At 41.0% G+C, this 24,126-nt stretch overlaps 1 protein-coding gene across 1 annotated transcript in view; it reads right to left on the minus strand.

Moving 5' to 3' along the window:
* ipo13b (importin 13b) overlaps positions 1-24,126 on the minus strand; it is a 113,257-nt gene that overhangs the window by 65,036 nt on the left and 24,095 nt on the right. Inside the window, exons 2-4 of the mRNA XM_060917512.1 lie at positions 20,473-20,598; positions 18,933-19,543; positions 106-246 (exon numbers count right to left, since the gene is read on the minus strand). Of these exons, the coding sequence (XP_060773495.1) occupies positions 106-246; positions 18,933-19,543; positions 20,473-20,598 (878 nt within the window). The remainder of the gene's footprint in view (positions 1-105; positions 247-18,932; positions 19,544-20,472; positions 20,599-24,126) is intronic.

Below are 24,126 nucleotides of genomic sequence, written 5' to 3' on the forward strand. Positions count from 1 at the left end.
GTTGCGTTTCCCTCTCTGTATGTGGAGTAAACAGTACACACCTTTTCGACAAATACTATAAAAATATCGCTGCTACCAGCCTGAATGTCAGAACGGTGTGAGTACCTGGAATGGTTCTCTCCCAGGGAGACAGCGATTCGACAGATCCCATGTGATGTCTCCATATCTCCGTTCTGCACGGCTTCTTGTAGTTGTTCCTGCAGCTGCAGCACTTGCGGAACCAGCTTCAGTAGTGTGTTCAGATACCTGAAACACAAAGGACAAAATACTGTTTACCGTTTTGTTGGGAATTTGCCTACCTATGACAATATGTTTGCATACATGTCAACCTATACGGAATGTCCGTATTTTATATGGATTTGATTCAATAAACCTAGTATACGGGTGTACAAATAAAGTTATACGGATTCCTTAAAAAAACTTCAATATTTATTTAGAGCTATAATCAATTCCCACGATGATAAAAGAGCGCATAACATTTACAAACGTACTGTACACCACAGAAAGCACAAACAGCCAGTAAAGAGTCTTATGAAATCGTGCGTTATCTTGTGGTAGTGAGACTTCGTTCCACTTTTGATCATGCGCACACCGCATTGCGAGAATCCCGCCAACCGGGAAGTAACATTTTGTTTGAAACGCGTATTTCCACCTGAGCGACTTTCACTAGCGACTGAAAAGATTCTGAATGGGCACTCCGGCAAGATCAACACAGACACTTGCTGTGACATGCAGCCTAGTGAGGTATTGGTGCAGAGTGCTAAAAAAAAAGCTGTCATGGAGTACAATTCAGAACATTAGAGTGACACTTTGTGTTTTTGTCGAACATTGGAGCTTTGTATTCATTCTGAAGGTTTATTGTTATTAATATTGAATAAAAAGTAACTTGGATATATCATTGTTAATTATCATTCAAATTTTAGGTAAATTATTTTAATTTGCATCTTATAAGGATTTTATAAGGGAAATACGGATTTTAGAGGTTGGTTATACAGGTTTGATTGACCAAAGGTTGACATGTATGGGTTTGATGTCCTAAGAGTTCTTGTTTAGTTTTAAACTAAAGCCAAATGACTAATATAGTGAACAAATTGCAGTAACTTACTATACAACTTTCTATGTTGTGTCACCTAATTCAAGGCAAAAATGAGCTCTTAACTCTTTGGATAAATGACCCTTGTGCCGCTTGATGTGCAAAACATCTGACATATATGGCATACTTTGCCATAGATTACAACGAAAAACTCACATGAGGCAGAGAAACAAAGGAATCCATGTGAACCCCTTTCTCTCTCTCTCAATGTTAGGAAAAGGAGGCAAATGAGATTATACACATCCATCTAAATCAGCCAATCCCATGACAGCAGCACAATACATAAAATCATGCAGATACAAATCAAGAGCTTCAGTTAATGCTCACTTCAAACATCAGAATGGGAAAAACTGTGATCTCAAAGTGTGACTTTCACTGTGGCATAGGCGTCAGTGCCAGATGGACTGGTTTGAGCATTTCAGAAACTGCTGATCTCCCGGGGTTTTCACACACAACACAGTCTCGAAAGTTTACACAGAATGGTGCGAGAAACAAAAAACATCAAGTGAGCAACAGTTCTGTGGGTGGAAACGCCTTGTTGATGAGAGATCAGAGGAAAATGGCCAGATTGGTTTGAGCTGCCAGGAAGAATAATAGTAACTCATAAATCACCCTTTACAACCACGGTGAGCAAAAAAGCATATTCTGCAACAGCAGAGGACCACACTGGGTTCTACTCCTGCCAGCCAAGAACAGGAATCTTAGAAATCAAGAACAAGTTCCTATTAAAGTGGCCGGAGAGTGTGCATATTCATGAGCATTCACGAAAACTACGTTCCAGTATGTCTGATATGTAACCAACACAGAGTGTACATGCTCAATCAAGGTGTAAAAGTTTCAAAAATTGCTGATCTACTGGGATTTTCATGCACAACTGATGTTTTGCATGACAGAAACGTCTTGTTGATGAGAGAATTCAGAGGAGAATGGTCAAACTGGCTGGAGCGGACAGGAAAGCTACAGTAATTCCAATATACACTCTTTATAACCGTGGTGAGCAGAAAAGCATCTTGGATCATACATCATGTCGCACTTGGTGGGGGGGCAACAATACTCTCCCAGAATATGTGCAACAATAGTAGAAGACCGTATTGAGCTTCATGACTGTTAGCCAAGAACAGATGTTACCTGGACTTTTTCTCTTCAACTGTCCACTTTGGAGCAGCTGTTTTGGTTCACACCCTAGTGTGTTTACTTTGTTCCCACCTCTCTAAAAGAATTGCACCAAGGAGGAAAAGGCACCAAAGCTTCAAATGGACACACACACACAAAAAATTTATTTATATATATATATATATATATATATATATATATATATATATATATATATATATATATATATATATATATACACACACACACACGTATACATACATACATACACACACAAACCTTTGGGGAAAAGGGAATTTTGGCAGGAGTGGTCAGGACGAGCACTTCAGGCCAACATTCATCTTTTATCTGCACAGCTGACGTCAACTCAATGAGATGCACAGAGTGCACTGTACTGTACAGCACTCAGAGGAATTGCATTATAGCATTGCTCTACTCTCCCAGAATTCACAGGCTCAAGGTTAGCAGCAAGCAAGAACATGTGGCGATGCAACATGGAAAGGTCTTTCGCCTCATGATACTCCTTCTCTGGGATTGCTCTGTGGCAGTAAATCAAACCATCACACCAAATTACACTCTACTATGCAATGAGACTAAATTATAGATAAGGCCAAGCAGGGCATAAGGGAGGGCGGCTCACGCCTTGATGGATTTCATATCCTTTGTCTGAATCTGTTTAAACTGTGATGGAGGGAGAAAGGGGTCATGAGAGAGACTGAGAGCAGATTAAATTAAATGGTCATCCTTTATTTGGGAAAAAATATCTATCACTTTGTGCGGTCTCATTTCCTCTTATCACATCCTCTTTTCTGAGAATGAGATGGAATGGAATTGGTTGCCAGGTCTCCAAAAACCCATTAAGGAAACAAGACTGCAATTTCCAGAGTACAAAAAAAATATTCAATTAAGGCCCGGTCCCACAAAACCAATAACCATAACCACAACTATAAATAAATCAGTCCCCTACAGTTTGTGTGGTTAGTGGTCACACCAGACTCATAATGATACCTATAGCCCAGGCCTGGGTTTATCCATATCGGTGAGGTTGCTTCTGGAGCGATTTTCCAGGCCTGGACCTGATCCGATAAAACATCTGACCAATCAGGTAACTGTTTACATGTGATGTTATCTGAGCATGTGCCATTTTTCCCAGGCATCTTTGTTGCATCATGAAGTCACGGAATATGGAGTCACGAAAAATAAAAAAAACATACATACATATTTTATATATAATACAAAGCACGGATCTTTTATTCACAGATATGTGATTTTCCATGAAATATCAATAGTAAATTAATAAACATATTAAATCCTGGCAAGATATTTTAACTACGAACTTTGGCAGTCCAAACATTTAGTTGTTTTAGACTTCTTTTTTTTTTTTTTATCCGTGATGCATCATCTGAATGAAATCCGTAACCAATCTGTAATATACTGAAATGTTTGTGACCAATCCGTAAATTATTAGCATCCGTGATGCATCCGTATTAAAATCCGTAACTACTCCGTATTTTGTATCCTTTTTTATTACATTTCCGTAATCCGTGACCTATCCGTATTTTATCAACCACTGGAGTGTGTGCATGGGCTGTTTTGAAGTTCAAGCTATACAGTATGACCCGGAATAACATGCTACTACTTGGAAAAAACTTCCATGGCTATCCCTAAGTTGCATGCATCTATTTACCCGAGTGGCAGGACCAACCGATATTACAATCGGAATTATAGTTATGGTGTGGCTGCTCCAGACTGGAACTAAATTCAGGAATCGGTATAATCATAGATATCAGTGTTGTGGGACCGGGCTCTTAGTTCGAGATGTGAGGGAAAATAAATGGATGGATGGATGGATATTTGCTCAACCATTTAAAGTGCATATAAAGTGAATTTTTTTTTTCGTTTTTACCTACTGTGTAATAAGCAAATAAAAACATTTGTATGTGGAAAATCTGTAAAAACAAAAGAAATCCCTCTTAAATTTTAGTCACAAACCCCAGCGATATCTTTTTTTAGAGAGAGAAAAAAAAAAAAGTCCGGACCACTGGGCAGAGTTTTAATGCAGGATGCACTTTGATGACATCATGTTGGTTGCAAAGCACTTATTTTTCACAGAGCTTTGTTTTTGGTAGTCTGCAGAACGTACACTATCAGCCTTTTAATAGCGATTAAAAACATGTCTAGCGATTCTGAGTGGAGTGAATCACCAGTCTCTAGTGCTCAAAGTCATCTCATTCACCAAATGAAGCAGACTACAGGGTTTTTACCAGCCAGTATGCACCATACAAAGCCAAACCACTTGCTGATGTCGAAAACAACAAGACAACAATATCGATGAACACGCTGATATTGATGGTCTTACTCAAACAGCATTAGAAGTACACAATGAAAGAACAGTAGCAGTTGAGGCTTGGTAAGTTTTAAAAACTACATTAATTGAATAAAATGATTCTTTGAAGGAAAGGAAATAGAAAAACTGTCTCGTATGCAGTGCCATTTGTATGACTCATAGACTGATCTCTATATAGAGATCAGTGCTGCGATATGACAAAGAGCTATACCTTTTTAATTCAAAATACAGCCGGCCGTTTGCTTAAAACGTGCTTAATATAACTTACTATATATAGTTGCAAACGTGAACATTGCGATGCTACCAATCTTGCGGGTACATTGGAATTTCGCTGCTGTTGGAAATATTGCTTTTGGTGGTTCTATCGAGGGAATAAAACGCACCACATAGCATGAAGATGACGATGCTCTTAGTAAATCGGGTAGTTTTATGAAATATGAACCCTAGCTTTTCGTTTTCATTTTACCTTTAGTGTTATTGATAAGGCTCTTTACAAAGCAATACCTGGTTTTGTTGTATAATGAATAATAAATAAGCTAGGTGGAATGTTTATTCATTATTCCATCTCTACAAGAATAGGTCTTAATAGTCTTACTTGTGACGAAGGTCCGCGGAAAGAAGAATAAAAACAATATCACACGACGGAGACTGTTCACTCGCTACTGGCATAAAATATAACATTTTGGTTTATGAATTTACTGGTCTTTTTTGGGGTTTACCGATGATTTCTGGTGGTTTTATTGCGACAGTCTCTGGTTGGTACGGACCCTTTTCGCATGACGGCATGGAGTTTATTTTCACCAACCAGGACGGCAGAATACCTTCTTTTATAACAGCCATCTTTGAAATGTGCTGAACATAGAGAAGTACAACCCCGATTCCAAAAAAGTTGGAACAAAGTACAAATTGTAAATAAAAACGGAATGCAATGATGTGGAAGTTTCAAAATTCCATATTTTATTCAGAATAGAACATAGATGACATATCAAATGTTTAAACTGAGAAAATGTATCATTTAAAGAGAAAAATTAGGTGATTTTAAAGTTCATGACAACAAAACATCTCAAAAAAGTTGGGACAAGGCCATGTTGACCACTACGAGACATCTCCTTTTCTCTTTACAACAGTCTGTAAACGTCTGGGGACTGAGGAGACAAGTTGCTCAAGTTTAGGGATAGGAATGTTAACCCATTCTTGTCTAATGTAGGATTCTAGTTGCTCAACTGTCTTAGGTCTTTTTTGTCGTATCTTCCGTTTTATGATGCACTAAATGTTTTCTATGGGTGAAAGATCTGGACTGCAGGCTGGCCAGTTCAGTACCCGGACCCTTCTTCTACGCAGCCATGATGCTGTAATTGATGCAGTATGTGGTTTGGCATTGTCATGTTGGAAAATGCAAGGTCTTCCCTGAAAGAGAGGTCGTCTGGATGGGAGCATATGTTGCTCTAGAACCTGGATATACCTTTCAGCATTGATGGTGTCTTTCCAGATGTGTAAGCTGCCCATGCCACACGCACTAATGCAACCCCATACCATCAGAGATGCAGGCTTCTGAACTGAGCGCTGATAACAACTTGGGTCGTCCTTCTCCTCTTTAATCCGAATGACACGGCGTCCCTGATTTCCATAAAGAACTTCAAATTTTGATTCGTCTGACCACAGAACAGTTTTCCACTTTGCCACAGTCCATTTTAAATGAGCCTTGGCCCAGAGAAGACGTCTGCGCTTCTGGATCATGTTTAGATACGGCAGCTTCTTTGAACTATAGAGTTTTAGCTGGCAACGGCGGATGGCACGGTGAATTGTGTTCACAAATAATGTTCTCTGGAAATATTCCTGAGCCCATTTTGTGATTTCCAATACAGAAGCATGCCTGTATGTGATGCAGTGCCGTCTAAGGGCCCGAAGATCACGGGTACCCAGTATGGTTTTCCGGCCTTGACCCTTACGCACAGAGATTCTTCCAGATTCTTTGAATCTTTTGATGATATTATGCACTGTAGATGATGATATGTTCAAACTCTTTGCAATTTTACACTGTCGAACTCCTTTCTGATATTGCTCCACTATTTGTCGGCGCAGAATTAGGGGGATTGGTGATCCTCTTCCCATCTTTACTTCTGAGAGCCACTGCCACTCCAAGATGCTCTTTTTATACCCAGTCATGTTAATGACCTATTGCCAATTGACCTAATGAGTTGCAATTTGGTCCTCCAGCTGTTCCTTTTTTGTACCTTTAACTTTTCCAGCCTCTTATACCCCTTTTCCACCAAATCAGTTCCAGGGCTGGTTCAGGGCCAGTGCTGGTGCTGGTTCACAACTTGTTCAACTTGCGAGCCAGCTGAGAACCAGTTTGCTTTTCCATAGCTCGCGGTGCCAAGGGAAGCCACGTCATTACATCGCTGTATACGTCAGTTACGTTGCTACGTTTGCATAAACCTTGGTGTGAATATTGAAGCAAAAACAACACGGAAGAAGCAGCAGCAGCAACAACAACAACAATAATGAATGACTTCGCGTTTGTACAGCTGCTGCTTCTCGTTGCTTAAAAATGGCGATCTTTCGCGGTCTTGTTATTGTTGTTGGTCTTAACAACTCCGCCCCCCCGCTGACGTAAGCGGTTCTTTCCTCTGGCCCAGCAGAGAGTTGGTGCTAGCCTGGAACTGGTTTTCCAAACTAAGCACTGGCCCCGAACCCATCCTGGAACTGCTTTGGTGGAAAAGGGGCATTATTGCCCCTGTCCCAACTTTTTTGAGATGTGTTGCTGTCATGAAATTTCAAATGAGCCAATATTTAGCATGAAATTTCAAAATGTCTCACTTTCGACATTTGATATGTTGTCTATGTTCTATTGTGAATACAATATCAGTTTTTGAGATTTGTAAATTATTGCATTCCGTTTTTATTTACAATTTGTACTTTGTCCCAACTTTTTTGGAATCGGAGTTGTATATTTGCTCAGAGTTTTGTGAAAGTCAGGGCAATGCTGCTGCTCAAATTTGATCCAGTTTCGTCTCTGAGCTGAACTGGATGGGAACTAATGCATCTTTTATCAAGGGTAAAAATTGTCTTCATATAACATTATTTGGTGCGCCAGCGACAATATCGACCTCCTCTTTGTTTGGGTTTACTGTCGGCCATAGTAAAATGTGATACGTGATAGCATGGCTCGAAATTCGCGGTGGTCCGGTCGCCCGAGGCGACTTAATTTGTCATTTGGCGGGCAATTCCTGTCACTAGCCAGCCTGGCTGGCTAGTTGAAAATAAAAAATATATATCAAGCGAAGATTCAGACTAGGGCTGTGCGATATATTGAATATACTCGATATATCTCCGAAAATTCTGTGTGAGATACATAAAATTATTATATCATAACTATCGAGTATTTTATGGTCATCTGCCAACTTGCATTTGTTTCATGTTTGTTGCGTTTGTTTAAAACATTTTCCGGTGGTTTTCTCCCTGTCCCTCAGGCAGTAACGCGAGAGGCTGCCTAAGGGTAAAAAAACAACAACAACAACAACAAAAAAACAATAACTTCACGCACTCGCCAACCAATCCCGGGCGACATCTAGGTGCTGAAAGGAACTTGCAGGAAGATTTTCTAGTTTCGCTTTACAGCGCTGACTCAGTTCATGCAATCGCTGGTGTTGCATAGGCTACCGTGTAAGCTCTGTCAATTTCAACAACGAATTAAAAATGGAAGCAGACGAATTAGTTCCTAAAAGAACTAGTAAGGGGTCAGTCATCTGGGATTTTTTTGGATATCGCAAGGAGGACATGGAATACCAAATGCCAATTTGTAAAGTGTGCAAAAAAAAAAAAACCTGTCATCACGAAAGGCAGCAGCACTACAAATATGTTCCATCATCTGAAAACTCACCTGGTACAGTACGAAGAGTCTTAAACTCCGAACTACTTGCCCACAAGCTAAACCCCCCCCACAAGCTAAACAAATGACCATAGCGGCCTCGTTCTCCAAAGCCACCCTATATGAGAAAACGAGTCAGAGATGGAGAGCTAGAACGGATGCAATCACTAACGTTATTGCCGAAGACATGATCCCAATTCGTATAGTGGAAAAACAAGGCTTCCAAAAATTACTAAAACACACTCGATCCCAAATATGAGTTGCTTGGTCGCAGACATTTTACAGAGAAGGCAATACCGGAATTATACACATCTGAGAGGCAGAGCCAGAAAACATTCAGTTCAAAAAGTGTGCAAAGAGAAAAATGAAGTTTTGCAGATCTCTCTCTCTCCCTCAATCTCTCTCTCTATTGTGAATGTTCCAGTGGTTCTCAGTAGTCAGGTTAATAGCTTGGAGATCTACCTCTATTTTTTTTTTTTAATAATTTAATGAAAGAGCACTTTTCTTATTTAGGCTAAATGTCTTTCTCAGTGTTGAGCTTGCACTTAATTGATTTGAGATCTGAGCAGCTCTGTATTGTGTTGCCCCTTTGTTGCAATTTTCAAGATTGTTTTTGCAGTTTGTGCCACATCTTTGTTGAATAAAAATAGTCTTATTTCAACTCAATTGTGATTAATCACCAACATGAAAATTTAAAATGTGTTGTTGAAAACCACCTGTAAAGTTAACCAAGAATGTTATTTAATCTGCAGGGACTGTAGTGAAAACAGTAAAGAGTAAAAGTTAGATTTCATGGGGTCCTTTAGAGGAGATTTCAATATATCGTACATCGTGAAATGGAGAAAATGTATCGGGGATATTCATTTTTTCCCGATATCGCACAGCCCTAATTCAGACACACCGTCAACCAAAGCCGCCACATATTAAGCGTGTGCCGCGTCTGTGTTAATCGATGTGTTTATCGGCAGGACGGAAAATACCGAAGAATTCCGAATCACATCGTGTACGAGTCAGGCTGTCGGTTCTTTTACTACTGCGCATGCATATAACGCATCTCGTTGAATATCGCGGTAATCACGTTATCAAATTCAATAGATGTGGCCACATTATCGCCCATTTAATCACGTGTTTTTGTTATTGTTTACATCTACATCTGCCAAAGCTACATTGCGATGTGGAATTTTCTGAAAGGTGTACAGAAACCGCCAGAGATGGGGACAAAGCGAGCTCGGTCTGAAGAGGAGAAAAAGGCCGCCGATAAAGTGTATGTGAAGGAGAAACGACAAAGGACTTATAAGCAAACGTGGGAGCAGGGTAGGCCTTGGCTGTGATACGATTTTTATGGAATAATTAATTTTTTTCAAGTTGATTCCTAGTCAATATGAAGCTCCTAATGCTTTCTCTCTCATAAATGGTTAAATACAGAAAGCATGTTGGACATATTTTGGGTGCTATAGTCATGATAGTAAGTATATTTGTTTTCAATACTCATACACCAAGTTGCCAAGTTTTCCAATATATTATTATTTGTTGATATTATATTATGGTGCTCTGTGTTGTTCTCATTTCTGTATTTAACAACAGTATCAAAATACTCAGGTCTTGAAATAAATGCACATTAGGTCATGAACAATGGTAACTACTCTCTTTTGTGTTATTTTTGACAGAAGTAAAATTCATACATGAACAAATTTTGGCGAGTTGATTTTCTGTTTGGCTAGTTACTTTGGAAGGTAGCTTGTCCGGCTGGCTGGTGAAAAAAATATATGAATTTCTAGGCCTGGATAGTAAGTCTGCAACCGATATAACATCATTATGGTGTCGTATGAGGTGTTTTAACTGCAACTTAGGAACGGCCAATTATTTAGTAAACCCAGAAAACTTCTTTGCCTCATAAAAATGTCCGTTTATGTTACTGTCGGCTCAAACTTTGCAGTTGAATGTTTCAACAATATGTTTACTGAAATATACAGTATGTTTATTGTTATTAAAAAAAGGGGGGGCAGCACAGTGGTGTAGTGGTTAGCACTGTCACCTCACAGCAAGGTGGTTCTGGGTTCAAGCCCCGTGGCCGGCGAGGGCCTTTCTGTGTAGAGTTTGCATGTTCTCCCCGTGTCTGTGTGGGTTTCCTCCAGGTGCTCCGGTTTCCCCCACAGTCCAAAGGTATGTAGTTAGGTTAACATGGGGTGGTCTTTGGCTGAATTGCCCTTGAGCAAGGCACCTAACCCCCAACTGCTCCTCAGACGCTGTCGCATAGCTGCCCACTGCTCTGGGTGTGTGCGCGCATGTGTGTGTTCACTGCTTCAGATGGGTTAAATGCAGAGAAGAATTTCACTGTGCTTAAGTGTACATGTGATGAATGAAGTGTTCTTGTTCTTAAATACGTTGAAAAAATTTTCACTTCATATGCAGTTTAAGCTACACTGGTCAAAAACAAATTATTTTTATTGGATATTCTGAATTTACAGTTAACTATTTTTAAAATAAGTGGTCATTTGTTAAATTTGGTGCAGCCAATCCAGACAAACATTTTTGATAAAAGGTATCGCCATCTTAAAAGAAAATCAAGTTTGGATAAAATCAGCTGTAAACTTTGTCATGTGTAAAATGAAATTAATACATGGCTCACACTTGTTTGGCCTACAGTCATATTTATAGGTTGTTTTATAGTATAATGATAGTTGCAATATAGATTAAGGAATGGATTTATGACAAAATTAGAAAAAAAAAAAGATGTGGGTCATTTTTTGACGTGCTCTCATTTCAAATCACTATCATGGAATGAACTTTTGCGACATTTTGAGGTGATGCCTCAAATCATTCTATACTTCAAGAGATATCAGTGCAAATGCACAAGGCTTCTTTTTACACTATTTTAAATATTCATCAGTTCAACAAAAGTCCTGGGTTAAAAGCTTCCAAGCCATTCATTTTACATGCCTCATACAAGAATAGATCAGCTCAGAGAGTGGAGTGTTTTATTGTCATTCTAGACATATACAATGATAGAACCAAACAGTGTTCCGCAATTTGGCTGCCATCTATACAAGACAGCTTCTCATCCAAAATAGAGAGAGCTGGCAAAGAGTTTCAGCTTCTCTGGTTCACAACCTTGTCATCATCTCTGAAGAACGTGACCTTGAATACAGCCTCAAATCAGTGAGCTGCCTATTGTCTTCTATCACTATCTTTCAGCAACTGTTTATCCATGTACGTCTGTCTGTTTTCTGCTTTCCCTCCATCCTATTGGCTGCATTCTTTCTGCTTCCTGCCATCTCTGAGGGAGTTCCACAGCTTGACCTCACATACTCTCATATGAAACCTACTGTTTGTCTCTCGCCGTCTCACTCCATCCTTCTCTCTCCCCTTTCTATACCCCCAAAATCCTGTAATTATCCTCAGACGCCAGGAGACGGATGAAATGAGTTGCCTGGCAACAATATGCAATTGGTTAGGCCGATAAGAGAAATGACACAGGAGAGCGCAGAGACAAAAGGTGATGGAAGAATGTGGAGATAGAAGACTGATAATCTGACATTTAAAATCCATTTATCAAAAGGGGGAAAGAACGTGGTGCATGATGGGACTACACTGATCAGCACACACTGAGTCTCAGATCAGTCCAACAGTGCTACAAAGCCCCATCTGCTCACTACTATATATAATATATATGTGTGTGCGTGCGTAAAAATAAAAAACACACAATATAATGTATGTGTGTTCCCGTACCCCACTGGGATTAAAAGCAGTCATGCTGGTCTCTCGACAGAACACAGGCACTGTGGTTTGGTGGTACAAACAACATGCAAGCTGTTATCCTATTCTTCCTCTCCGTTTACTCATCATATTTTACTCTTCCACTCGAACTCAAATAACCTCCTCTTTCTAGTACAGCACAGGGTTTTTTCTAGAAAAATTTAGTATGAGGGCGTTCACCATGGCGGGGGTGGGGGTGGGGGTATGGTGCCGGTAGCCCCCCCCCCCGCCGTGCAAAGCCTTTGAAAAATGCTCCAATGGGACATTCTGAGGCTATCTGAGAGGGAAATTGTAACAAATTGTCTGTCAACATTGAAAAAGAAAGAAGTAATCTTCTTCTGCCCCGGACAGTCTTTGGCTTTCTTCCGCTTCGTGCCGCGGGATGACATCTTTAAATGCCCAAGTGTCAACAAAAACAACTCGCGAACTACTTCTGTCAAAAGCTCCCGCGCCGGTGGGTGAAAGGTCATTCAGTCTCGAGAAATCTCGCTCTACAAGTCAGCTGACCTTGTATGTAACCCACGTCAAATCTCGCGAGAGCAGCCGCGACAAGTAAACAACTAAACATGGCGCCTCAGTCTGGAAAACGCCAATTCGGATTGTTTTTGCACCATCTGGCGGTGTATCTACTATGATTGGAATATTTTTGGAGCAATTATAACGTATTTGATGATCAGACACATTGTCACGTAGTGTTGCTGGGATGTTTTCACGGAGTCGGTAAGGGGGCGCACGCCGAGAGTAAGAGGGCGCAGCGCCCCTGTTCCCCCATTTAGACGAAAGCCTGCAGCATATCAGACAAGACCAAACAAGCACATCCAGTCTTACTCAAAGTTTCCCACATGAAAAACATCAACACTGCAACCACTTGGGTTAATACAGACATCAGCAATCAGCTGTCAGAAAAAAAAAAAAAAAACAGGTCCAATATAGAGTGGAATAAAAGAATAAAAGTTAAGAGTCTTTGTTTAGAAAAATGCTTAGCTTCATTGCATATCTATATAGTGTGAATTATGTAAGAAATAACACAGGACAGTTTGCACGTTTGTATCAATGCTTGGATGAAAATCAATGCTTGGGTGGTGGGATGTGGCAGGACCTGAAGAGGAATGCTGTTACCACTCAAAAGTGTATAACTGTCTAGAACTGCACAGTCTGGAATGTGTTATTCCATTTATACCACACAGCGTTTTGCCAACGTCAACAATGCTTAATTTATTAACAATGAACAGTGTCGCACAGTAGAGGTTCCTGAGTGTCACAATGGAAAAAAACATTTGCTTATCATTCAGTGATCGTGAGTTTGAAACCCTACGGTATGTTGCCATAGCCATTCGTGCCCAGGATACCAAAGAGAGCAAAACTGGCCATGCTCTCAGAGAGGGAGGGATGGCAGGCATACTCTCTCTCCCTCATCAATCACAAGTGAGAGTAACCATTCTGTTAATCAGAAACTAGCTCATGCGGCGGGAGACGGACAGCGTTTTTCCTTGACCCGACACTGAATGAGCAGCAGCCTGAAAACTGCCTCGGAGGAAACTGCCTCAAAAACTGCTTCATGTGCCTCGCAGGAAGCATGCATTAGCTTTCACCCTCCTGGTTGGTAGTTCCCATGTAATGGGAGAGCTGTTGGGTGGGTGGGAATTGGTCATGACTAAATTAGGGAGAAACTCCGCCATGGCCTGTCCCAAGCCCGGATGAGAAAGGAGGAGGGTTAGACGAAGGGCTAGCAACTCTTCTCCGTAAAACACAAAGAGCTACAGAAACGGAGACAAGAGCTCAACAAACATACATAGTCTTGGATGAAAGGGGCCCTTCACTCAGAAGGCCCATGACATCGAGGGGCAAAAGCCACAAGGAAACCTCAAGGCCGATTAAGAGGCAGACCTAAGAACAGCTGGTGTAGGGACCTTCACACAGACATGAGGAGGCTTGGGCACACATGGGCCCAGCTGGAAAGGATAACTGAAGACAGAGCTGCTTGGAGAGCAGTTGTCAACGGCCTATACCCCAGGTGGTGTGACAGGGCATAGAGAAAAATTAGGGAGAAAATTTGGGGGAGGGGTTAGATTTAACTTCCAAAAAAAGTTCCATTTATCACTTTCTATACAGCTGTGATAAACAGTTATTCCCTCAGAAACTTCTAGCAGTACCCATGTCCCTATAATTGCTATACACTACATGGCCAAAAGTACATGGAACACCATAAATCTGACCAAACCATTAATATCGGTGTGATGGTCAAGTGTCCACATGCATTTCACCAAACTACAGTTAGGTCCATAAATATTTGGACAGAGGCAACATTTTTCTAATTTTGGTTCTGTACATTACCACAGTGACTTGTGAACAAAACAATTCAGATGCAGCTGAAGTTCAGACTTTCAGCTTTAATTCAGTGGGTTGAACAAAATGATTGCATAAAAATGTGAGGAACTAAAGCATTTTTTAAACACAATCCCTTCATTTCAGGGGCTCAAAAGTAATTGGACAAATTAAATAATTGTAAATAAAAAGTTCATTTCTAATACTTGGTTGAAAACCCTTTGTTGGCAATGACTGCCTGAAGTCTTGAACTCATGGACATCACCAGACGCTGTGTTTCCTCCTTTTTAATGCTCTGCCAGGCCTTTACTGCAGCGGTTTTCAGTTGCTGTTTGTTTGTGGGCCTTTCTGTCTGAAGTTTAGTCTTTAACAAGTGAAATGCATGCTCAATTGGGTTGAGATCAGGTGACTGACTTGGCCATTCAAGAATATTCCACTTCTTTGCTTTTATAAACTCCTGGGTTGCTTTGGCTTTATGTTTTGGGTCATTGTCCATCTGTATTATGAAACGCCGACCAATCAGTTTGGCTGGATCTGAGCACACAGTATGTCTCTGAATACCTCAGAATTCATCCGGCTGCTTCTGTCCTGTGTCACATCATCAATAAACACTAGTGACCCAGTGCCACTGGCAGCCATACATGCCCAAGCCATCACACTGCCTCCGCCGTGTTTTACAGATGATGTGGTATGCTTTGGATCATGAGCTGTACCACGCCTTCACCATACTTTTTTCTTTCCATCATTCTGGTAGAGGTTGATCTTGGTTTCATCTGTCCAAAGAAGGTTCTTCCAGAACTGTGCTGGCTTTTTTAGATGTTTTTTAGCAAAGTCCAATCTAGCCTTTTTATTCTTGAGGCTTATGAGTGGCTTGCTCCATGCAGTGAACCCTCTGTATTTACTTTCATGCAGTCTTCTCTTTATGGTAGATTTGGATATTGATATGCCTACCTCCTGGAGAGTGTTGTTCACTTGGTTGGCTGTTGTGAAGGGGTTTCTCTTCACCATGGAAATTATTCTGCGATCATCCACTACTGTTGTCTTCTGTGGGCATCCAGGTCTTTTTGCATTGATGAGTTCACCAGTGCTTTCTTTCTTTCTTTCTTTCTTTCTTTCTTTCTTTCTTTCTTTCTCAGGATGTACCAAACTGTAGATTTTGCCACTCCTAATATTGTAGCAATTTCTCAGATGGGTTTTTTTCTGTTTTTGCAGCTTAAGGATGGCTTGTTTCACCTGCATGGAGAGTTCCTTTGACCGCATGTTTTCTTCACAGCAAAATCTTCCAGATGCAAGCACCACACCTCAAATCAACTCCAGGCCTTTTATCTGCTAAATTGAGAATGACAAAGGAATTGCCCACACCTGCCCATGAAATAGCCTTTGAGTCAATTGTCCAATTACTTTTGGTCCCTTTAAAAACAGGGTGGCACATGTTAAGGAGCTGAAACTCCTAAACCCTTCATCCAATTTTAATGTGGATACCCTCAAATGAAAGCTGAAAGTCTGGACTTTATGTCCATGTCCATTATATAACTATAACTTGAATATGTTTCAGTAAACAGGTAAAAAAAACAAAATTTGTGTCAGTGTCCAAATATATATGGACCTAACTGTATATATATATATATATATATATATATATATGGTCTTTCTTTGAATAAAAACTTCTTCGAACAACAGCTACACAGTGACACATGGATGACTGCAGACAAAGTACAGCACGTTCACTGATTTTTCCTTTCAGTTATTTCGCAGCTTACTGAAATTGCAATCTGCAAAATACTGCCCTGATAACTGCCCATTCCGAGGGCGCTCAAAGCAAACAGGCCCCTTCCGCTGAACTTCTCTTACACTCTTTCGCACATACACTACAGAGGTAAACAGACATAAATGGTCACATCACATTCATGTCACACTGAACACAGCATTTCTAAGATTTGTTTCATCACAGATTGTTTCGACAGTGTGGTGGAGACACTTGCTAAGAAAAAAAAAAGAAAAAAAAAATCACTAGACTAGTGCCAACCTTGAAATAGATTTGATTAATTGTGCATATTTTAATGATGCTACTGAATACTTTTAATTACTGGTCAAGCAAAAGGTTAAAAAAAAAAAAAAAACGTTGAGGTGAGGTGTTATTTCAGTTGAGAACACAAAAGGAGAGGATGTTTTTCCTCACCTAGTTTTGTTTGTATTCGTGCTTGTACATGTACGGTTAATGAAAATGTACAAAACGCCACAGTTTTATGTTCTTGCAAGAAAACTAAAACAGATGCCTGCTCGACCTCTCTGTGCCCAATCCCTCGTTTCTCTCCAACTCTTGTGCTCAGAGTGCGGGGGGGGGGGGGGGGGGGGGGGGGGGGGGTTTGAGTACTGGGGGTGAGCTTGCAACATCTGTACCAACCACAGAGCTAGACATCACTACCTCACTATCTCCATGGGAACAGCAGCCAGCCGAATCCCCAGACACACACCTCCCCTTCTTCTCTCTTGACTGTTCTCATTTGGTCCATCTACATTTCCCCCTTGTCTTCTGATATGTCTGTATTTCAGCTGTGCTTTGTCACTCCCTGTTTCAAGTCACTGCGTATGTATGTGTGCGCGCACTTGTCTCACACTACAGTCTCTTTTCCTCAAGATTTCACCTTTGACAATTCATAAATAATTACGTCTCCCTTAACCATAACCCTCTCTCCTATAACCAAAGCTAGATCTCGTCTCTATTTTTTTTCTTGAAAAAGAACAAGAAAGGTGTTAGTCATTTCATTCTGAAAATATCACACCATTCTTTCTCTTCATTGCTTTTATGACTCATTCAGGATCAGAGAGGCAAGTGTGTGTGTGTTCATAAGTGTGCGCAGAACTGACGTCAGGAGTGTGCTTGTGCGTTTTGAGTTGCTGAGAGTCTTGTCTTTGCCATATGCATTCAGCTCAAACACACAGGAATTACGGTTCTCCAACCATCTATATGAAACTTTATTCGAATTATTCCTTTATGAATTCAGCTTGAATTACTGAAATTTCTCAGCACACTCCAGGTGTAGGCAAACGACAAATTTATTAGCTATATTCACTAGGGCTGTAACGATACACCCAACTCACGATTCGATTCGTATCACGATTTTTGACCCACGATTCGATACGTCCACGATTTTTTTTAAAAATGTTTTTTTAAAGTAGTAAATTTGACTTATTAACATTTACTTACTTACATTAACTATTTAATAACAAATAATTCAGACCACTGCAGAGAATGAGTAATATGTATGCAAAAATGAACAAATGTATATCCAAAGACTGTTTTATTTCTCAAAATAATACTGTTGAGCCGGAAGCTCTGTTTTTTTCGGTTCTGAAAAAGTCATTTTTCCAAATCGTGTAAATCCGTTAAGATTTTTTTTGGGGGGGTGGCTCTCTCACTCTCATAGGGCCAATGATTTTCTGTGATCGCGGAAAACAGATGGAAATTACGGAATTTTTATGGTGAAACATTGCTCGCGTGTCAAAATGTAACTGCTGCAGAAGGCTTCCGCCCAAGCAGACATGCCTTCAGTGTTGCCAGATATTGCTAACGTTTTCCACCCCAAAATATGTTCAAAACCAGCCAAAAAGCACCTAAACCTGCCCAATCTGGCAACACTGCATGCCTTTCCGGTCAAGTGATTGTGATTGGCTTGTGGCACACCTAGCCAGCCAATGAGCTGCTTGTTTACAGATTCGCTCCCCGCGTCGCAACCAGAATGGCGACCGCTTAAAAGAAATGAATGCTCTGCCAGTGGCGAGTGTGGACGTTGCGTGACTTGCAGAAGATTGTCGCAGGTCGGCGAAAAAACGACTTACTAATAGATATTAAAAAAAATAAAAGTAATTTAAGTAAGTTTAAAATGTAATTTAAATAAAAAGTAAAGTATTCATAAATTGAAGTTTGGAAGCGCCTCTGTTTTTGGGCTGAGGAGAAGTTTGAAAGGGTGTACCGCGATTCTGCCTTCTTGTATCGCGATACAGATCGTGGCTCTGCGTATCGCGATTTCGATACGCATATCGTTACAGCCCTAATATTCACCAGGCATATGGAAGCTCCAGCATGCTGCCCAAGCCTGTGTTTTGTTTCCCTGGAAACCTAAAGGTGCTAGCTAATTGTAATGTAATAACGTGGCTAGCTAGCTAGTTAAATGCATGAATATTTATCATAAGGGAAACAAATCAAAATATTCTCACGTAAGAGACAAATGTGTATTCATGGTCTTTATCCTATCATGATAAATTGTCATGTACTGCTGAATTTCAAACTCAGTATGTAAATACTGACTTAAAAGTATGTAAATGGTGAACGAAAACCTAGTCTTTTAGTCAAACCCGTCTCTTAGTAAACACCCCCTCCTTCAGATGAAACGCAGTGGCTCCGATCCTGTGTGCGAGAGACTCACCTCTGTGAGTCAGGTTGTGAGATGGCATTGACAATGGCCTCCACGGCAGCATCAAACAGTTCAGGGTCATTCAGTGCAGCAAAGCCGGCTTCCAGCAGACCCTCGCTCTCGCTGAGCGGCACATCCAGCAATGCCCAGCTGGACAGGCACTTAAGTGCACGCGCCTTTACTGGCGCTGGCGAGTCAGCTTGACGGAGTAGCTGCTGGAGCAACGGATAAACAGAAGCCCATTCTCGACCCAGGGCGCCCCGGACCTGCCCCCGGCGGTACTGCGGGAGCCGGCTCGTCTGGAACTCCTCGGGCAGCACAGTGAGGAGCTCGAGTAGCGCCAGGCAGCGAGCGCGCCCATCCACAGTGCTCCCCTCCTCCTGGAAGACTCGCACCATCTCAGAAACAGCACCAGGCCATGCCTCAGGCATTGTGTTAAGTGCCAGGGAAGCCAGGGCCACACATAGCCGCGTCAGTACAATTTTAGAGCCTGAAGCAAACAGGGCAATCTGGGAGAAAAGCTGTGTCTTGAGAGTGGCGTACTGCTCGGCAGGGATGTCACCCCAATAGCGTGAAATCTTGGTGTGTAGGGCACTGGCGCCAAAATACTGGATCTCTGGGACCTAAGAAAGGAGGTAGAGGGAAAAAAAAAAATTACTTAAGCCATTTATCCACTTAAAGTGACACGTTTAATCAGATCAAATGTGCTACAGTAGGATTAGCTATAGAGCAGGACACAGAATTAATGTGGTGGCTATGGGTCTACAGGCAGAGTTAAAGAGATGGGCGGCACGGTGGTATAAGTGCTTAGCACGATCGCTTCACAGCAAGAAGGTTCCAGATTCGAACCCAGCAGCTGGCGACTGTGTGGAGTGTGCATGTTCTCCCCGTGTCCGCGTGGGTTTCCTCCGGGTGCTCCGGTTTCCCCCACAGTCCAAAAGGCATGTGGTTAGGTTGATGTGGGGCGGCCTTGGGCTGAGGTGCCCTTGAGCAAGGTACCTGACCCCTGACTGCTCCCCGGGCGCTCTAGTGTGGCTGCCCACTGCTCTGAGTGTGTGCGCGCGCGTGTTCACTGCTTCAGATGGGTTAAATGCAGAGGATGAATTTCACTGTGCTTGAAGTGTGCATGTGACAAATAAAGGTTTTTCTTCTTCTTAGCTGTACAATACATTTTAATTAGGATCATCAATTGCAATACTGCTCAACCTAGCTAATTGGCTAATACCAGAGAGATCAGTTGTTAATGACGAGTCGTTAAAATAGCAAGCTCTCGATCCATATTTTAACCATCTAACTGGTTGTATGTTTTGATTGCAAATGAATGGATTTTTATTCAACAATTACTCTCAGTCCAGTAGTTTGATTTGACAAGCGCTGTTCCAAGAGTGCTGATATTTAGTAGAACAATGGTACATTTCTCAGAAAAAGGGGGATACCAAAAATAGATTGAGGTGAATGACTAATGCTGAAACCAGAACAAAAACAGGATCAAGTTCAATACAGCAGAGCAAGCTGTTAAAGAACAAAAACAAGTGGTAGAGATGTCTCGCACCTTGTCAGGGCTGAGCAGAGCCCAGCAGAACTGCCAGGCCTGAGGGGAGATCTGAGCTTGCATCAGCCACTTCTGAGCCAGGTTCTTATTCTCAATGTTTGGGTCATAATACAGCTGGTGCAGAGCCTGAGACACAAAGAAAAGGCAAGAGAACAAGTCAGACATGGTGATATGAGAGAAACCTCTAGAGCCAGGCACAATTATTCTTTTCAGAATTTTTTTTTTTAAATAACTGCAAATCAATTTTAATAAGTGAAAGTCAGTGAAGAAACGGTTGGGGGGGGGAACATAACATTAGTGTATGACTCTGGTATCAGGCTACTACTCTCCTGTCATTTCTGATAACGTTGAGAGGGGAGCTCAATGTGCTATTATGTAAATAAGAGAATGAAATTCATCCCTTAGAGACAGACAAGACAGAGAGGGATGAGGAGGAGAGTGACAAAGCTGGGAGCTGAAGGGGGAGAAAAAAGTGAGATGACAGGCAAAAACAACAGACAGGAAGAGAGCTAAGAAAACGGAGATTAAATAAAGAATCATGAAAAAGGTTTTACAGAAAGATCCAGGAAATACTTATCAATTGATTGAAAAGTGAATAAATCAGGCGAATAATCACTTCAGCAAACAGAGAATCGATTGTTAAATACGCCATTAAATCATCGAAGGCTGTTGGATCGGCCTGAGCAAGAAGCACAGTAGCTGCAGAAATCAAACTCTCGAAGTAACAAGATGCAGAATGAAGCGTGTGGTATTTAAAGTTCACGTTGAAAATGTCATTTAAACAGCAAGACAAGAACTATATTAAAAATGAATTGGATTAGACTTTTCACATTTGGAACATAACCAGTAACATTATGAGCTTTGGAAAAATGGGAAATTTCACTTTAAGTCTTTAGTGCATCTTTGGGAAACATGTTCTAAATCCTCGTATCATCGACCATCTGAGACATGCAACTGGTACTGGGCAATTCTACACAAATGTCAACCTGACCATGGAAAAATAAAGCTGCAGCCACAGGAAAGCTACTTTTAAAATGTTCCCTCACGGTCCCTGTATTTAACTTCTCTGATGGAATTATAGAGAATTTTTTATTCCATCATATACAGTATGTACAAATAGTGTACTGACTGAGACACGTCACATCCACAATGCCATTTTTTTTTCATAAATGATGAATTCGCAAAAACAGGAAATATTTAAAAATTTTTACTTTGTGTTCACTCGAGTCTTGTCAAGTTCTACATTTTGCTTTGTGTCCTAAAACTGGGAGTTTGTGGAAAATGAGTCGGTCATCTCCCACAAACTTTTGTCCATTTGACATCACACATACAATATTCAAATTTATCAGCACTTATAACGGCCGATAAACGGCTATTAAAAAAAAAAAAAAAAGAAATGGCGATATGAAAGAAGGCTCCTTCAACCATGTTATGAGTGTTCTCATTGCATCATTTGTCCATCAGAGGGCACACTGCAACTCCACTACTGGCAACATATATTTAGAACACCACAAATCCAATTATGTCATTTCATCCATATTTTTTCAAGGATAACATTGTGCTAGTTTTTTTTTTTTAATTTACAGTTTCTCTTTGATGTTCAAATGGTAGGTACACACACACACTTAAATGTTTATTAGAAGTAGTACTCTATATTTTATAATAGAGCTGATCTTTTTTTAAAAAAAGTTGGTATTTTTATACACTCACTCATTAAAAACTAATATATTTGGTTGTACTTTTGTTCAAAGAACTATTTGACAATAAAACAAGTTTAATTTTTATACTACATTGTGTCATGATATCTTGGTGAGGACTCTTAAATAAATATACATAAATAAGGGGAAATTTTTGTTCATGTTATGCAGTCTTAAAAGTCCTGCATCAGACAGGCTCAAATGCAAAGTGACATTGATCCTAAGCTTGTTTTATAAAAAACACACACACACACACTCGATGGTCAGTGTTTAGGTCTGTCTAATCACTTTGCACTTTATTCCAAAGTCATTCTACAGCATTCATCATTCAGTTTACTGCCACCTTTCTGCATGTTACTATGGCAACCACCAGTGCTACACTGGCTCCTCCACATGACATCCATGTTGGTCAGTGTTCGTCTTGAAATGACGTCTGAGCCACTGAAGTGAGCTCGGATTGAACCAGGTTCCGTATTAAACAGCAAGTGTGAGAGATGAGGTGCTCACTGATGACTCACTCTGTCCTTGTGTTGCACTCACCTCACCCGGTCATTAATCACAGCGAGCCCCCGCGGTGCACATGGTCGACAGATAGCACATTAGCCTTAGCAAAGTAACACCCGCAGTCTGTCTCAGAGCTGATTTATTTGACTGATAAATCTACATTTGACATCTTCTGATGACAACTGCTGGAAGTGATGATGTTTGGTAGACTTATAAAAAAAAAAAAAATCTAATTTGAGCAGACCAGCAGATTTAAAAAACAAAAAACAACCAAACAAAAAATAATAATACTTATAATACTTTAGAGTAGGTAAATACTGTATATAATACATATTCTCAAAGAAAAAGAATAGCAGAGACCAATTACGCCAGGATCAGACTATATGATATTTTTGCCTTTCACGACGGTCACCATGTCAGATTAAGGCCAAGTTTACATTAGACCGTATCTGTCTCGTTCTCTTCACGGATGCACTGTCCGTTTACATTAAAACGCCTGGAAACGCCGGGAAATGGGAATCCACCAGGGTCCACGTATTCAATCCAGATCGTGTCTGGTCCGGTGCTGTGTAAACATTGAGAATACGCGGATACGCTGTGCTGAGCTCTAGCTGGCGTCGTCATTGGACAACGTCACTGTGACATCCACCTTCCTGATTCGCTGGCGTTGGTCATGTGACACGACTGCTGAAAAACGGCGCGGACTTCCGCCTTGTATCACCTTTCATTAAAGAGTATAAAAGTATGAAAATACTGCAAATACTGATGCAAATACTGCCCATTGTGTAGTTAGGATTGTCTTTAGGCTTGCCATCCTTCCACTTGCAAGTGGTAAGTGACGCGCATGCCCGACATGCACTGAGATCACACACACAGCGGCTCAGTCCCGAATCACTGCTTGTGCACTTCACTCGCGCGCTCTGTGAGCTGCGCAGGGCCGGAGTGCGCACCCTCCAGAGGGCACTCGCTGTTCAGGGCGGAGTGATTTGGAGCGCAGGATGCCTGCGGAGCCGAGCGCATCCGTGTATTGGTGTTGCTGTGTGCACGTGAATCGTGTATTGGTGTTGCTGTGTGCACGCTAATCGTTTTAAAAACGTTAATCTGATGATCCGCTGATACGGTCTAATGTAAACCCCACCTAAGTAATCATAGCGCCATCAGTTCTTGCATGAGGTCTTTCCAGCTCTTACTCGTAAGTAGATTTTTCAAAGGCATTTGTGATTACTCCAGTGCTGCTTTAGGCTGTCGTGCTGTTCACATGCACGCCCCGTGTTATCTGGCTTTAGGAACCATCTTTAGGGTGTAGTTCTTGGTGGCTAAACAAAACCTTCACGATGTTCCAAACTTGCCTTTGCATATTTTCCAAACAAACATCGTTTACGCCCTGTCTGTTGGGTAAAATCCAGCAGTTCCACATAACCAAGGGTGAATTTGTTGTTGTTACCAACTCCTT

Source organism: Neoarius graeffei, chromosome 3, assembly GCF_027579695.1.
Source record: "Neoarius graeffei isolate fNeoGra1 chromosome 3, fNeoGra1.pri, whole genome shotgun sequence".
NCBI lineage: Eukaryota > Metazoa > Chordata > Actinopteri > Siluriformes > Ariidae > Neoarius > Neoarius graeffei.